Source organism: Salminus brasiliensis, chromosome 6 (genome assembly GCF_030463535.1).
Source record: "Salminus brasiliensis chromosome 6, fSalBra1.hap2, whole genome shotgun sequence".
Classification (NCBI taxonomy): domain Eukaryota; kingdom Metazoa; phylum Chordata; class Actinopteri; order Characiformes; family Bryconidae; genus Salminus; species Salminus brasiliensis.
The window spans coordinates 34,407,872-34,425,722 of record NC_132883.1 but is presented as its reverse complement, the minus strand read 5'-3'; the positions used below and the strand labels follow the sequence as shown (position 1 = coordinate 34,425,722).

Sequence of the window (17,851 nt, the reverse complement as noted above, 5' to 3'; positions counted from 1 at the left end):
GTAACAGAGTGCAGTTAGTAGTGTGCTGAGCCCAGAGTAGCAACATCAGTTGAGCGTCACAATGATTTTAAAACTGCTATTTTAAGGTATAAATGCAGCATAATGTTGCTTTAATATTGCTGAAATGACCCTAATAGTTTTCACTTTATTAAATCTAAATGTGTATCAATCATACAGACTTAAAGTTACAAATGAAATAGTATTTTGGCTGACACTCTTATCCAGAGCCACTCACATTTGAATTCTGTTAAACAAGGTGAATGTATCGAGTCTTGCCCAACTCCATTGGTGAAGTTAGAGTTTAGAATTATTATAAAATTAGAAATTAATTAGAATTAGCGTAACAGGGTACTTAGCCAGCTGGGGAATCAAACTCCAGTCTGCCATATGGAGGACAGTACTGCTACACACTATTCTACACCTGTTCACAACCATTCCTGATAAGTGCAAGAGAACAGCCCTACATAGCAAAGTGTACACAAAGTGTTATTTAGTCATTATCTCTCAGCAAAAATAACTAGATACAGCCAGAACATTTCACCCTTGCTCTCCAGAGTCTTCTGCAGGGGTGGAGGAGGGGGTGGAGCTTTCTGCATAAAAGAAGTGACCCAAAGTCAAATGACATACTCTTAATTCTTTGATGGGCAGTACGACCTGTGTTACAATGGCACTGGAACTATATCTTGACCTGCACTCTCAGCCTTGTCGCTCTGTCTACACATTTGCTAAGCTCGCAAACATTCCTTTTGAATTCAAAGCAGTGGATCTCGCTTCAGGTAGACTACAAAAATAATTTTCTTGTTATGGTTTTAAAAGAGACAATTGTGATGTAGTGTTGTGCTTGTGGTATGTAACATTTATAGTATACTGTAGTATCTTAAAGTATCTTCTTTTTGTCTCTGTGGCCTAAAAGTGTGACTTTGTGTGCATACTTGTGTGTGTGAGTTAGTGCATGTGTCTAAAGATCATGGCACTTAATTTATGTTAACAAACAGGTGAAAATTATGGTGAAGGATTTGGAAAAGTCAGCATTATAAGGAAATTACCTGTCCTTAAAGATGGAGCTTTTATCCTTACAGAGAGGTGAGTGTCAAACATATGGATTTCTGGTTTCTTTTTAAATGGTGCAATAGTGAAATTCTGTTTATGTCAAAACAATACATTTTAGTTAAAGTTAATTAAAGGCAAATCAAGACTAAAAATGTAATGTATTTGAAAAGGACAGCACTTAAATGTGCAATATCAAAACTGTAACTGTAAAGAAGCTGTGTGTATCAAAGTTATAATAATAATAATAATAATAATAATAATGAGCACTGTACAAATGCACACACACAGACTCCCTTTAGAGAAATATCGCCAATTGGACTCAGAGCAGATACACAGTTAACATAAACAGTGTGTTCTCTGGAATGATGGTGCTCCATCCAATACTTTTTGGATGAACAGGGCAGTTGGGGATAAGGTGGGGTGATGATCATCCAACATCTTGATCTCGCTAATGCTCTTGTCACAGAAAGCCTAGCAATGCTCAGAAATCTAGTAGAAAGCCTTCTCTGCACAGTAAAGACAGTTACTCCAACAAAAGCAGGAGTAACTCTTTTTATACTCTTGATTTCGGAAGAAACAATGAATGTGCATATGTCCAAATACCTTCCATATAGAGTAAGGGCACAAATTTAGTTACAGTCCTTAAAGAAAATTAACCTGAGTGATTTTCTGCTACTAGGGAAAAAAGTATATGTTAAAAGTTAATTATAAGCCCTATCTGGCTACTTGGGGCTAATGCTAACAAAATGTACTCCTTAATACTACATGATTCTCCTCTGTCAGCTCCTTTGGGTTTCAGCATTGATGATATTGCTTAAATGTAAGTGTTGTTTAGTTAATATACAAATAGAACGAAGCCTTTACATGGTGCAAGCACAAGCTTAAAAAACAATATATAGTCACTGTCACGTGAAACAACAAGCAATGTATTGAAGATTTCATTCCAGGTCATTTTGGAGCATTTTATAGGTCCGCTCATTCGAATTATGACGACATACTCTTCATTCCTTGATAGGCAGTATGACCTGTGTTACAGTGGCACTGGAACTTTAACACTGATCTTGACCTGCACACTCAGCCTTGTCGCTCTGTCTAATAAGACAATGATTTTGTCATTTTGCTCATTCTAATGAATAACAGACATAATGAAATGCAATGTAATGCTATGTTACAGCACAGCGATCCTGCAATACCTGGTGCAGAAGTATTCCACTCCAGACCACTGGTATCCCGCTGACCTGCAGAAGCGTGCTCGGGTTGATGAGTACCTTTCTTGGCAGCATACTAACATAAGGGCCCATGGATCAAAGGTCTTTTGGTTCAGGGTAAGAGCCACAGTTCCACTGCCATGCCGAACATGAAGGGTTGAAAGTTATGCAAATAGTCATTACACAACTTAGCTCTTAAACAGTCTTGCCCTGGCCTTTTAACCCACTTACTGATCTGTATAATCATTTACCATCTTCCTTTCATCCTTATTTCAACTGAAGCAACAAGATATGTTTTATACTCATATTCAAATCGTTTTACCAAAAGATGTCTGTAATATCTGTTGATGATTTATATTTAGGATTAATATGGGATATAATTATGTTTAAATTCTTGAGATTAGAGTTTACTTGATTCAACAAAATAATTCTACTCACAAGGTCGTTCCCTGATAATCTCTATCATCTCTATCATCTATCTGTCTTTAATTTGGCAGTTTGCACAAAATCACTGCCAATATCTGCTACATCAAGCTACAGGAGGTAGGTTACTACAGGAGGTCAGATTACAAGTTGTAATATTTACACTTGTCCACCTGAAGAAGGTCAACACTTACTAAATTGATTTAGGCCACAATGTACTGGGTTTTCTATTATATAAATCCAGAATGGTGGCAGATTAATATATACAATTAATCTAATACACTAATTCTGAGCAGCTTTACTGGTTTATGTAATAAAAATAATACGTAGGAAGCTGTCAAATAAAGAAAACATAAAAATTATGTATATATCTTAAGATCTTAATATCTTAAAATCTTAAAATACTTGTACTATTATTGTTCACACAGGAGTTATATGCTAAAATATTATATAAAGTCTAAAATAGATTTGTATTTATTTATATAAAATATATATATTATTTACATAAAATATCATATATATTATTTACAATATAATTATAATAGCTTATTGTAGAGTAGACACAGGACTCCACAGTTCATAAATGTTAATGGATTAAAATAGTAAAATACAAAAATACTAAGATCTGAGATACTAGTAGTATGAAAAATAGTACAATAGTATTGCGATAGTATTTGAGTAAAGCATAGAACACTTCAAACATTTGCATGTTTTGCTTGGTATTTGATGGCACATCCCCCTTTTGTTTTAGTGACAGTGTGCACACAAGTGTGACACAACTTTGTGCAAAAGCCTCTGATAAGGAGATCAGATCCGTTTGAGAACCATCTAAACAGAGCCTTAATAAAAAAAAAACAACATTTGAGTAGTTACTTATAAAAAAACATTTTCAGTGATCCCAGACTTTTGGCCCCCACTACATCAACCTCAGTTTTGCATTATATTGGTTCTTTAAAGTTCTTACAGCCGAGAAGTATAAGGGAAGTGTAATACATGTTTTCAGCATGCATTAGTTGAGAAGCTGAGAGAAACAGAACCGTCACAGAAAGTGGAAAAAGCATGTGAACTATCGTGGTAGAGTAATATCACAGATTTTTCATAGGTTATGCAGTCATTGCAAGCATAGTCCTGCCCACTTTATTAAAATTAGTGCAGTTAGCAGCATGCTGAGTCTGGAGTAGCAATGATAGAAATGGTATGCCTAATATTACAAGTCAGTGGAGCATCAACATGATTTTAAAGCTATTAAAGCTATTAAAAATGCAAAATGTTGTGTAAGCTTTTGATCTTTCATAGAAATATCTTTTAGGGAGTCTTGCCTGCTGTCACTGGAGCCCAAGTAGCAAAAGAGAAGATGGATTCTGCATTGGAAGACCTGAATATGAGTCTCAAGCTCTTTGAGGAGAAGTTTCTACAGGACAGGCCTTTTATAGTTGGAGACAAGATATCTCTGGCTGATCTGGTAGCCATAGTGGAGATCATGCAGGTAAAAGTTTTTACTAAAAGTATCTTGAAATGATATTGCTATTTCGGAAGATGGATTTTGACATATTTGCGTGTATTTTTTTCAGCCGGTCGCAACAGGCTTGGATGTGTTTGAGGGCAGGCCGGCTCTGAGTGCATGGAGGGACAGAGTAAAGAAGGAAATTGGTGTGGGACTGTTCGATGAGGCCCATAATGTTATCATGAATGTGGCCTCTCTTTCACAGACCTTTGCGAACAAAGGTTTACCTGAAGCTCTTAAGAGCCGGATCATAAAAATGTTCAACTGATGTTGTATTTGTCATTTATTTGAACCAACTGTTGAATGCAGAATGTAAAAAACACTTTACCACTTGTCCCTCAGTGTTTTCCGATCCAGCCCTCTCTTCCCGCTGCAAGTGAACATTTCTATGGAGTTTCTGTGTGGAAATGAAGGAAGCAGGAAACACTCAGTTTGCTGTTTCTTATTTGCATTTAATGTTGTACCAGTAAAACTTTTTTTTTTTACTTTGATCATTGTCACAGTGAGTATAAGCCATACAAGCCACCACATTCACTACTTTGTCAAGTAAGCAATAAACTCTGTATGATTTCAATCTTGCCTTCCCGCTTGAAAGTTGTAAACTACATCCAATCGAATGTCTCCAAATCTTCACTGTCAAAACCAAAAATAAATGTAGTATTATATTAAACTATTATGGACTGGATAAAAAAGGAAGAGAGCCTTCTCTACTTTTGGGGAAAGTTAAATAAATATGTGATGCTTGTGACAAAGACCAATATACTCTAACCTAATTGGCCAGACGCAATATGGCGCAATATGACTCATTTGCCAAAAAGTACAAATTTACCACCAGGCAGAGGTCTCCACTGACATGTACTGGATGTGAAGCAGTGATAATGCACTTACATTCAGAATTAAAATGAATTACTTGTAGTTAAAAGCAGGCTCAGAGCTGCTTGTTCAGGTCCTACATGATAAGGTTTAGTTGTTTACAGGTTAAATGTTAAAAGTCAAAGAGCATCACTTGCTCATCTGGGGCCATATATATAAAACATATATGTAGAAATTCCACTAAAGTAATGTGATCATAGTTAAATCATTTTACTTAGAAAATCATCAAAACATTCAACATTCAATTTGTCCAAGGGTGCCCAGACTTTTGCATACAACTAATAATAGATCTAAGATAAGGACCATGAAATTAGTGTAGAATTAGAATAGTGTGCATAGAATTAAAGCTCGGAAACCATTAAGCCATAATCAATCCACTTATTGTTACTTATTTTTCTTAGTTATGCTTTATCTCTGATTTGATTCATTTCCAGTAAAAGTGAAGCAGCCACTGTAGATGACATTCAGCAGTATAATGCCCACATGAGTTGAGAATTGGTCATTTAGATCTGAGATTATTCAAATTGAATTAAAAACAAATAGCTGGACTTATAATAATATTTTATAATATTATAATTCAATAATAATTATTTTAGCAGAGTAAATGTATGCTAAACTGAATATGCTCTGTACTTTTTACTGGATTCAGTTTTGAACAGATTATTACAAAGAGTATTACATTTACAATAAATGCTGCAATATTTCTTCTTTCCGCTAATGGCCAGTAATTCCCAATCTCCCCCAAAATACGTGTGCACAACTCTTTTATACATATTGATTTATTATGCATATACATACATATAGCCCTAATGTGCTCTTTCACTCTGTGCTTGTCCAATAAGCTACAATTCAAATTATGACAATGAAACCATGCATTGTTGGCTCTGTTTTTGTCCTCATTTGCATGCAGATTTTAGTTTTTCATTTGTCATGAATTTGGCAATGCACAAAATAAATGGCAGGCACTGAACTGTTCAATTCCATAGAGTTTTAAGAAAAAGGTTTACCTGATGCTCTTAGGAGCTGAAAATGTTAAACTAATATTACACCTGATGCATCTGGCATCTATTTAGCAATTTGACTCAATATAAACACAAAATTTATGTTAAAATGGTTACCTCATCATATCCTTATGATGTGGTGGTGCAACAGATAGTGTGCGCCTCCATGGGTCTGAATGACTGAGTTTGTGGGTTCGATCAATACTTCAGTTTCTGTCTGTGAGGAGTTTGATTATTCTCCGTGTGTGGGTTCCTCTGGGTTCTTTGGGTTTCTCCCTCAACACATGTGGTGCGTAAATTGGCGATGCTAAATTGCCCCTTAGAGTGAATGTGTAAGTACACTAGATGAGTATGTGTGGTATCCTGCAGTGGACTGGTACCCTGTCCAGAGGATATTCCTGCCTCGTGCCCAATGATTTTGGGTATGCTCCATACGCACTATAATGCTGACCAGGTAGAAGCAGAAAGGAAGATGGATGAATAGTGTGTGCCCAATTTAATTTAATAGAATTCTTTCAATAGCCCTAGAAAAAGTCAACCAAGTTGTCAACGAATTAAGAAAGTGACAATATAGAAATGTGGCAATATATTTAACATAAAAACAATAAAAAGGGTGGAAGACCTCAATCAAGTGTGTATCAGATTTAACCTTAAGCCAAATGCCAGATTGCCTGTCCACTTCAGCTCTACTGTGGATATCCCAAGGTTGTGAGGACTGATTAAGCACTAGCTCTAATGTTTAGGAATTCAGTTTAGGAATTGTGTGTCTGTTAGCCCTTTAACAGGAAGTGTCTACCACATGGTAGACCTTTTAGTGATTACATTTTTGTAATATAAACCCATCTTCGACTGTATGATCTTATTCCACTCATTGAATAGAGTGTGTAATGTAATTATATTTCACAAATGGATTTTATGTCTGAAAAAAACATAAATGTGTTGGCATGAGGCAGTGTCTTCAAACATTTATTTGTAGCTACATGGTAAATATTATATTTCATGTTCTACACCCCCTGATAAATATATTGTTGTTAAATGGCAGATACATGACAATGAAATGTGTCTATATGTTGCTTCATGTGTGTGTTGCACAGTCAGGGTAAAGAGAACTGGATGCTAAAATTAGCTCAGCATAAACGCTGCACAAGATCACATAGCCAATTTCCTTGCTAGACTGCATTGTATGTGTTTTTAAAATCAATACCTTTTCATGTAATAAGATATGAGCTAATAATACTTATATTTTATATTATATATACTTATATAATTTCTGCCATAGACATCATAGCTGAGCCTTATTGAAAAACACTTTGCAATGAATAACTATAGCTACAGCTATCCAGATTGGTAGGTAAACATAAACATTTAATTTACTCTTATGCAGATATAGATATCATCATAAACTTTTCCATAAAATTAAAATATATTGCATTACAGTGACTGTTCTGTTGTTAATTATAGTCAATGTCTAGAATTACCCTAACTGGGCAAGTCAACCAGCTGGTTGATTTGTGCATCCAGGAACACAGTTTTACCAATAAATAAATGTATTTCTTGGTGTAACTGTTAAAGGGTTAATGAATTTCCACACTTTTAGCGAAGGCATAGCTGGATAAGTCTGTGACTAAATTGTTAACATGGTCTAATTAAATCTCTGTATGGAAGCTGGTTGGTATTAAGGCAGTGTATCTTTCCAGCTCTGACTGATAGAGGTAATTAGACACTGTCTGCATTCTAACAGCTCCTATTTTTCTTTTGTATTATCTTTCTTGGGGGGTCATTACCTTAACCTATGATCTGCATCCAGCACCCTTTTGTATGCAACCAGCTCAGGAACACAAAGTTGGTGGAAAGGACTATACTGCATTAAAGGAATACTCCAGCATTTTCCAACTCTCTCTGTAGCATCTGTGGCGTATGAATAACCATAGATCATAATATTGATATGTTTCCTTACTTAGAAAATAAACATTACATTTAAACTCATTGTACAGTTATGTAACTGCCCTATGTATAAGTATTGTGACGTCAGCAAGAACTTTGGGTGACTATTCAATAAGTGGAGCCTATCAGGGGCTGCAGAAGCCTTCATATTTACACAAACCCTCCCCTGTCATAGTCAGGTAGGACATTTTTGGAAGTGATGGCAGTATGTAAATTCAGGCTACCCCCATCTCAGAATTTATGCAGAATTTCTTTATTTTCTTAATTTTACAGACATCCTATGGTAAAAATACATTACTCCACCTTCCCATGTGAAGCTAATCCCAGCGCTTTCAGGGATTTTGGGCCCCATGAAGAGATAATACACAACTCCATCAATTCTGCCAAAATTCTCAATTAATACATTTTATAGAGCCCCTATCAGTCACAGGCCTTGCTAAAAGTCCCAACAATATATATATATATATATATATATATATATATATATATATATATATATATATATATATATATATAAATTTAACAAGTATAACTCGAGTACTTGAGCCGTTCGAGTTTAGCTTGACCCGCCATCCTTTAAGATCCATGGAAGATAAACATCCAGGCTGTTTTCTGTCCTGGCACCGAAGTGGTGGAACAAACTTCCCCTGGGTGTCAGAACAGTTGCTCACTGTCTTCAAACACAGTCTGAAGACCCATCTCTTCCGAGAGTACTTGGATGAAGTGTACTGTCCAGTGTTGTGGTCTCCATACTGACTTTTGTATTTAGTAGCATCTAAGCTTGGAGGTCCTTTTGGATCCTAGCCGACCCAAACTAGTTAAGGGTATTTTCTAAATGTACAGTATAAGAGTGTCTGCTAAATGCCTTAAATGTGAATATAAATGTAAATGAAAGGTTCTTCAGTCACATCTCTTTTATTTTAAAGATTATTCTAAGGCATCACTTTAAGAATTCTTTGAGGCACCACTTTTTATAAGAGTGTTGGTTGGAGAAAATGCTGGAGTTTTTCTTTAGGGGCAAACAAGTTATGGCTGCAGTTTGGACAGTTCAGACATCTGCTAGAGTCACTTTTAGAGGAAGTGAGAGAAGGAGAGGGGAATCCTTTCTTCCTTTCATCTGTACTTTGCATACAATTTAATTGGCTGTGTTCTTGGCCCACTGTGCTGCAGCGCTGTTTGCTATTCACTAAGCTGCTGAAGCCCCTGGGTCATTACAGCAACAGCCACATTTGATTCACTCTTTTCCCTTCATTGCTCTTTGGGAACAGTTTGTATGGACGTCTGTGGACTTCCTGTCTTTGGACATGAAGGACAAAAGGACACACATAATGTACATTCTTAATAAGTCTGGCAGTGCTCGCAGAAGTGTAAAAAACTGTCAACAAGAAGGAATACACAAGTACATGACCTTCAGTAAAGACTCAAAAAGGCTGTGAAAAAGAACAGAACGACCCTCCCAATAGATGTGCATCCGGAAACTGGTTCCAGTAAGTATGCTTTCATTTCAGCTTCACCAATTCAGCATAAAAGATTTCAAGTTGGGAGTTGGTCTTTGATTTGCGGCATTCTCTTGACTATTAGAAGACAATAGAGGCAAGTTAAGTCGAAGCGCTTTCTTTATTCTTCAAAACAAACAGACAACAGAGGAACACAACTGTGCTTTATACTCACTAATTCCTGATAAGATGGAGCGAGGCATATAAAATTAGCTTTCTTCTTTGAGGGATTTAGACGTACCACATTCCAGTGACGCTATCAAGGGACCAAAGCATTCAGCAGAGTCATTAATAAAGTTAATTAAGGGTGGAATTGAACAACCTTGAAATCCTTTTAAAGAGCAGTGGAAAAGTGACATTGTAAGGGGATTTGGTTACAGTCTGAACCTGTTACACTGTGGTGTGTTTACGTGATAGAAGAGTGTGTGGCAGAGATGGACGATGACGGGGACACCTTGTTGCTCTTGCTGATTGAAGTCATTGTAGTTTCCACCTCAGACTCTCCAACTTTAGCTGCCCATGGGTTTCTCCCACAGAAGAGATATGGCACTGCACAGTCCCGGAACTAGGAGTGGGAAAGAGAGGAATTTAATATTAAATTCCAGGCCTTGTGGTCTCACCACCGCCGTCCCCAGCTCTGGGGTACAATGTAAATGATCAGAAGTCCAATATTTATAGACAAGCACTAATAATAAACAAAAAGTTGTAATGCTCATGTCTTTTCTTGAGAATGTTGTGTTTATCACTTCCCAAAATTTGAATTGTGTGGTTCACAGGTTCTTTGCCCATTAAATAAAGGTACACAAATGTAAGCAACAAACAAAATTGCTTTTCTCAAAACAGATTGAATAGTGTGCTATTATTTAGTGTGTTAAACATTTAATTGGATTGTATTTGTCAAAAATGGTGACTTATGTAGAGATCAGACTACATTTATTACAAGAATACTGTTGAACTGGAGACCTTTACCAGTGAGGAATGGGCTAAGCTTCTCAGGAACGCCAGAAGCTGGTGTCTGGCTATGCAATATGTGTGAAGAAAATAACAGTTAAAAAAAAAAGTTACAGACCTCTAACTAAAGACTGCTGTTCACCAGTCAGTAGGTTCAGATGCATTTAACACTAAAATTAGGGAAAAGAAAAAGACCTGGCTGGCCAAACATCCTTCCAGAGACATAACTTTCCATAAGAAGTAAGAAACCTTCTTAACTTTCTATGGAAGTCACTGTAAAAAGATTTTAATAACATGTTATTTTATAGCATTTCTATTGGCCCATTTATCATCAAAATTCCAATCAATCCAAGAACCAAAAATGGAAAATGGCAAAAATGACTCATCAAATAACAATACATTATTTAACCCCTTCATGACAAGTGTCTTAGTAGAGCTTCGTACTTTTGATGATAAATGGGCCAATAGAAATGCTACAAAATGATGTGTTATTAAAATCTTTTTAATTTTAGAATTGAATGCATCTGAAGCTACTGACTGGCGAACAGCATCTTTAGTTAGAGGTCTGTAACTTATTACTTAAAACAAGGTTGAAATTGTCATTTTCCACCAGCTGACTGGATTTCCTACAGAACCATGGTAAAATATCCAGCATCCAGCAACTGTCAGTCTCGGAACCATATGCAACCTTTGGGTCATTGGCTACAAAAATAAAAACCAGTAAAATCGTATAATAAAACTACATAGAATAGTCTGAAAACAGCTGTGATAGTGGAACTGCATGGAACAACTGGATTAGAGGAGGGATTGTAAGCATGCAGGGAAGCTATAACAACCATAAAAACTATGTGCACGCATAGCCATACGCATAGGCACAGCCTGGCATAGTGGCGAAACAGCTGTTTAGCATGGTGCTTTACTGATTTAATATGATGGTTTTAATTTACAGTTTTATTTCCATGTGATAATAATACTATTCAATGTCATTTAAATGAATTGCAGAGTTTATTTTTCAAGGACATGTGGCTAATTTAACTGATTCCCTTATATTCCTGCTATTTGATCTGCTCATGACACTACAAGGGACAACAGCAGTGAAAATCATTTAATTCCTCTCTTCATTTTCCGGTAGTTCACACTTCAGTAATAACTGAAGTTACTGCTCTAACTAATAACTAAACACTTTTATGTGCTTTTTGTAGCCAATGTGAGGGGGGTGAAGGTGAAGCTTTACTGTAAATCATGCTAAATATAGTAAATATGCAAAACATGCAGATCACCTGTATAATATGTTTGGTAAAATGTGTTGCTACAGCACTAAAGTGCACTCACCAACTCTCAGAAAGTAAGCCTGATTCCCTTTCACTTACCTGTCTGTTCATGAAGATGTAGATGATGGGGTTGAAGACTGTGCTGCTCTTGGCCAGATACATGGGAACCGTGGCAATCAGTGGGTCAATGTAGAGGTTGGAATCAAAGATCACAGCGAGGGCAAAAGATGCATAGGGCAGCCATGTGAGCAAGAAGGCCAGGACCATAACAACCACCATACGCGCCACTTGCATTTCCGCCTTAGCTGTGCTTCCACTTTCTGCCATTTGCAGCTTGGCTACCTAGGAAGTAAGAAAAAGATTTTAGACCAAGTTAACTTTCTTTTCCCATTTCTTTGACTCAACAAATTCATGTTAACACAATACATGAGCTTTTTTGTATGGACGACACATTGCTGGTAAATGTTTGTTATCTTTTCTTTTGTCTAGCTACAACTAAATGATAGAACTTTACTATTTTCACAGGGAAAAATTGGCTACATAAGCTACAAACTGAGAAGCCTGACACCTAAACCAAAGTCGTAAATAATCATTATTTTACCTCCTAGTATCTGAACTAGGCAATAACTACTGTCAGGGAATCCCCATCACACCCCCTATCATTTCTGTGAAAACTCTACTATTCTGTGAGTTTCAGGTGATGGTACCTGATGTAGGGTCCACAGGAGGCGTGAGTAGGAGAAAATGATGGTCATAAAAGGCATGGCGAAACAGAGCATGAAGTAGCACATGATGTAAGAGACGTTGGCTGGATCTCTGCTGTACCAGTCAGGAGCACAAGAGGTCATCACACCTTCCAGCTGGTAGCTGCCCCATCCAAACAGTGGTGGCGTGTTCCACACAAAAGACCATACCCAGGAGAACACCACTCCTGCCACAGCATGCCTGGTCTGGAACATGACTGTGCCCATGGGTCTGCAAACCACCATGTAGCGGTCAAGGGCGATGATCGCAACTGAGCACAAACCAGCAATGCCTGATAGAGGTAGAAGAGAGATTGTTGTAGTGGTTTTGCTCCATGGCAATAAAAATGGCCTACAGCTGGGACTGACTAATTTCTTACATTAATTCAAATAGATTGTATACATTCCTTTCAATTTTAATGTTGCATATAGGTCTTGAGTTAGCTTACATTTGCATCAGATATCTTGCACTAGACTGTTACCATGAAGATTTATATGGTCACTATTCCAGCATATTTTGGTAATTATTCCAGCATATTTTGGTCACTAGTTCTGCACATTTTGGTCCCTATTCCAGTATATTTAGGTAATTATTCCAGCATATTTTGGTAATTATTTCAGCATATTTTGATAATTATTTCTGCACATTGTAGTCACTATTCCAGCATATTTTGGTAATTATTTCTGCACATTTTAGTCACTATTCCAGCATATATTGATAATTATTTCTGCACATTGTAGTCACTACTCCAGCATATTTTGGTAATTATTCCAGCATATTTTGGTAATTATTTTCGCATATTTTGGTAATTATTTCTGCACATTTTGGTAATTAGTTCTACACATTTTGGTCACTATTCCAGCACATTTTGGTAATTATTCCAGCACATTTTGGCCACTATTTCAGCATATTTTGGTCATTAATCCAGCACATTTTTGTAATTATTTTTGCACATTTTGATCACTATTCCGTCATATTTTAGTCACTATTTCAGCACATCTTTTTCCAGCATATTATTACTAATCCAATTTCAGCAACTTTTGGTCACTCTTCTAACACATTTTGGACACTATTCCAGCACATTGGCCAAACAATCGACACATAACAGGTCCTTTGTTTAGACATTCAGTGTAGTGTTGCAACATTCTTTTTGTGTCAGAAAACCCCTGCTTTACGTAATTATATAATACACAATAGATTATACGAAGAAGTCACACTACAATTTCACCAGCAAAATAGGTTTCTGAAAGTGAGACTTACCAAAGAAGGCAACAGCAAAGCCCTCCAGAACACATCCCACCCTGCCCAGACTGAAGTAGCCCATGGCATTGGTGACCATGGTTGGCAGCCCCCCAAACATAGCACAGCCCAAATCTGCCACTGCCAGGTTGACCAAAGCATAGTTTAGTGGCTGACGGAGCTGTTTGTGTCTCAATGTCACGATAATCACCAGCATGTTCAAGACGACGCCGGAAACTGAGAAGAAACCAATAATGAGTGCCAAAATGGTGTAGCCTATCCTTGGCATGATGTCATCATTCACTGACCCCTGGAACATTATGTCAGCCTGTGTGAAAGCAAATGAGTGGTCCATTTTTTGCCCCCGTCACAACAAAGGTTTTCCTTCAAGAAAGATCTGGCAGAACTGACTCATAAGAAAAATTAGCTTGTCCCTCATCCAGTAGCATGGTACCCTAACTAAAGGAGCCATATAATACCCTTGCTCACTTTTTATGGAGCCTAGCTCCAGCAAATATGGCTTCTTAGAAAGTGACATAAGTCACTGGAGAAAATCCTTAGATCCGGATTGTGCATGGAATTATTCTGACAGCTTATTCGCTGGGAAATCTATGATCAATGGTGGCACTCATCTTGATTGACTGCCCACCTTTTCTATGGTAAAAGAAAGAAGGTCTTTTACTGACTTTTGACCCCCATATGGTTTATTTACAGTGAAAAGATACTCTATATGACTGGATGATCAACGGTGACAGAATGTTAATATTACTATAATTGTCAAAACTATGCAAATTGGGAGAATATAGTGAACATATCCTAAGTAATCAGTAAGTAAACAGAACATTTCTATTTTCTATAAAAATCATATAACTCATATAATGAATTTTATTCTCTAAAAGTGACCTTACTAATTTCAAATGTTGCCTACATCCATCCTGTTTTGTAGATTAATAGACCATCTGACCATCTTTCAGTAATTAGGATAAGGGGTCTTTGAGCTTTTCCTGGTACTGTGTATTGGGTATTAGCAGTGTCTGTGTTTAAACTGGGTCAAAGATGATAAGGATTTCTCTCTTGCACTTTCTCTCTCATATATGAAAGAGTTCTCAAAAAACATTTCATATTATTTATCTCAACCATTTAACCTGTAAACACAGTAGTCAGTAGTCAGTGTTTTGATTCAGTTATTGGTTCAGTAAAGTTATTACTTATTATTACTTATTACTTTTTATTGGTTAGAAGAGCACAGTTAGAAAAACACTGTGCCCCGAAGGGGCCACGGTAGACATGGCAGCCCCATACATCCTGCATTAATTTAGAGTGTAGGTTGTAAAAAACGCATTTACGAGATGCATTACCAACTTAAACCGCGAGGGGAGTAGCAGGGGTGCTGCCAGGGATTTTGGACCCGATGAACAATATAACACTGGGCCCCACAACTTTAATAACTCTGCCAATGTTTTTAAGGGCATTTCTAGGAAAATCACAGGCCCTTTGAATCATCCTAAAGTTTCCCCCAGGCAGCGCCACTGTACAGTAGACGTCAGCTAATCAGACCTGCTCCTTTAGCTGTAGTGACTTTCAGCTTCTGTCCTGTGTTAAGTAACATGTTGTATTTGATTAAATTTACATTTACCTTTCTGTTGCTGAACTTGCAAAATCTCATCATGACTGACCTTCTGAGCTGCCATCGCTCTTAAATTTTAATACATTTAATATCTTTCTACAGGGTGTGAAATATAGAGATATTGTGTTATGATCAACACTCTGCAACCCTACCACTGACATTAACTTATTGAACAATTGAGAATGACTCAAAATACTTCATCTCTTTGACTTTTTATATTTCCTACTATTTGTGGATTTGTACTATTTACTAAAACAGCTGGCTATAAGCACATTAAGATTGTTAGCCAGCTAACAAGATAAGAACTGGGTAAGAGTTGATCTTTTTGACATAACATATATCTGGCAGTTGTTGACAGGCTTTTTTCTTATGAAAGATTTCTTATGAATGATCCTTGGGGAAAAATGGCCCACATGCATTAGGCCTCTACTCTTTGAGCATTCCAGCATGTATGGGTGGACTTACTAGGAGCTCACATTCCTGCTGGCATAGTTCTCTGGATCATTCCCAAGCCATGCCACCACAACACAGAATGGATCATTCTTTTTTTATATTTGTTCTAACCACTACAGTTAACCTTCCAGAAATGCAAGGTTTTATTCCTGCAGTGATGATAAGTATAATCTTTAATCGACCAGGAAAACTGATCATCAACATGTCAATCACATTGTATTGTTTATTTATTTATTTGTATTTGTTATGTATTTGTTTATTATTATTATTTTTTATTCTCATATTTTTTGAAGTGCTATAAAGATGGAGGTGTGTGGAGCCATTGTGGACGGAATTAAGGTCAGCCGGTGACAACCATTTGTAATATGCAGTGGAAGAAATAATTAGATTAAAAGATTAAAAGCTGAATTCTAACTGGGCAAAAGCCCCTGATTTTAATACCTGTACAGCTTCCTTTCCGTGTTTGGACACAGTCTCTTCTATAATTTCACTCCTGTGAAACAGGGTTTCCTCATGCATCAGTGGATGTATTTAGTCTGGAGCAGTACATCTGCAAACACAAACAAAGATGCGTACGGGCTCCAACACGCAATCATATTAGTGCTGCAAATTGCATGCATTATTAACACACGGCTGCTCCCCCAATATAACACACTGGATTACTGGTAAAGTCTCTGTACAAGACACAAACAAACAGCTCCATAGCCTGCATGCTCTTACGTTCCACAGGCAGCTGTTGGCGGATAAAAAAGAACAAATGTGCAAGTGCACAGTATGTGTGTATTGACAAGGTGAGAAGGTGAGAGCATTACTCTCAGCACAATGGTGAAATGAACAAGGCTAGAGTTAATGTCAGTGTTACATTAATGAAATAATGACTCAATTAGAAGCATGTAATCTTTTTTTTTCAGCAGTGCTACAGAGGAACTACATGTGTTCCCCTAAAGAACACCTTGAGAATCATAGTTTCCTCAAGAACCCTGAAGATTCATGGTTAATGCATCCTTTGGCAAGGCTAGTAGAAATTGGCAAGGCTGATGTAGAAAATCTTGCCAAATTGAACGCTACACTGATCTTTGAACAAAATACAAGGAGTTCTTCAAGGCTGCTTCAGTTATTTGCCTGGTTAAATGCCTGTTCTTATGCAGGAAAACCTTAGATGCATGATTCTTTGAAGGCCCATTCTAGTGCAATACTCATCTGTCATTTTTATGTTATCAGGGAAGAGAGAAATTAAGGTAAGAAATACAGGCAATGCTTATAAATTCCAATGATTTTTTACAGTTGTTGAGGTCTACTTTTATATTTACTTAATCCAATGCCTTTTCAAGAACAAAATACACTTAAACTAATACAATAAATAACAATAAATGTGATTAAACCATACATTACAGTGTTATGTGCTTTAATTATTCCACAGTTCCACAGTTTTCTAGAGAACCATAATTGAAAGAGAGCTGTGTATGCTTTAAGATTGAAAACACATAAAAAGGAAAAGGTCCTTACCTTTTTGAATGTTAACTTTAGTCACCCTAACATCTGTCTACACTTCCCAAAAAAACAAATTTCTGAAATGTTGAATCTGTCACTGAAACACTCAAAAACATTTCCTGAAAAAAATTATAATGTCCTGGAAAACTAGTTCAGCAAGTAAGCCACTGTGCTTAGGCAGCTAAGCATATGTTTTCATCATTTTGACCTTTTATTTTATTTATACAAAATCAAGTAAAAGGAGTCATCAAGTAAAAGGAGTGGGTAAATAATTTAAACTCTACCACTAATTTTTGAAAGGGCACAGCCACTGGTCTGTCTGTAAAGGTGAGTAAACATAAGCCAGTAAAGAGTTGATAAGAACTGGATTTTTTATGTTAATGTTAAAGATGTCTGTGGATGCAAGCCCTTATATTATGACACTTATCATGCATTGAAGTCTTAAAAATATTCTCTGGAAAAGCAGAGAAAACCGTGGAAGTGAGTATATATAGCATTTATCAGCATAGGAACTGAATTTTGTTAGACACCATTTTTATTGTTTTGATCTTAAGTGAAATTATTTAATGACATTTT

General features: G+C 36.7%; 2 protein-coding genes across 2 annotated transcripts; one reads left to right on the top strand and one right to left on the bottom strand.

Moving 5' to 3' along the window:
• Positions 1-664: 664 nt before the first annotated feature.
• On the top strand, positions 665-4,453 carry gstt1a (glutathione S-transferase theta 1a). Its single transcript, XM_072681021.1, has 5 exons — positions 665-776; positions 996-1,083; positions 2,225-2,375; positions 3,991-4,167; positions 4,253-4,453. Exons 1-5 carry the CDS (start codon positions 665-667, stop codon positions 4,451-4,453), a joined length of 729 nt encoding a protein of 242 aa, XP_072537122.1.
• A 5,452-nt stretch (positions 4,454-9,905) lies between these two features.
• parapinopsina (parapinopsin a) lies at positions 9,906-14,059 on the bottom strand. The gene is made up of 4 exons (XM_072682612.1): positions 13,726-14,059; positions 12,429-12,757; positions 11,821-12,063; positions 9,906-10,064 (listed from the first exon to the last, which is right to left on the bottom strand). Exons 1-4 carry the CDS (start codon positions 14,057-14,059, stop codon positions 9,906-9,908), a joined length of 1,065 nt encoding a protein of 354 aa, XP_072538713.1.
• Positions 14,060-17,851: the final 3,792 nt, after the last annotated feature.

Excerpts from the sequence above, each read along its gene's own strand:
- gstt1a (XM_072681021.1), top strand. The coding sequence starts at position 665 with ATGGCACTGGAACTATATCTTGACCTGCACTCTCAGCCTTGTCGCTCT. Across the intron at positions 2,376-3,990 it reads CAAAGGTCTTTTGGTTCAGG|GGAGTCTTGCCTGCTGTCAC; the intron begins GTAAGAGCCACA and ends AATATCTTTTAG. Across the intron at positions 4,168-4,252 it reads CCATAGTGGAGATCATGCAG|CCGGTCGCAACAGGCTTGGA; the intron begins GTAAAAGTTTTT and ends TATTTTTTTCAG.
- parapinopsina (XM_072682612.1), bottom strand. The coding sequence starts at position 14,059 with ATGGACCACTCATTTGCTTTCACACAGGCTGACATAATGTTCCAGGGG. Across the intron at positions 12,758-13,725 it reads CTTTGCTGTTGCCTTCTTTG|GCATTGCTGGTTTGTGCTCA; the intron begins GTAAGTCTCACT and ends TACCTCTATCAG. Across the intron at positions 12,064-12,428 it reads TCCTGTGGACCCTACATCAG|GTAGCCAAGCTGCAAATGGC; the intron begins GTACCATCACCT and ends CTTACTTCCTAG.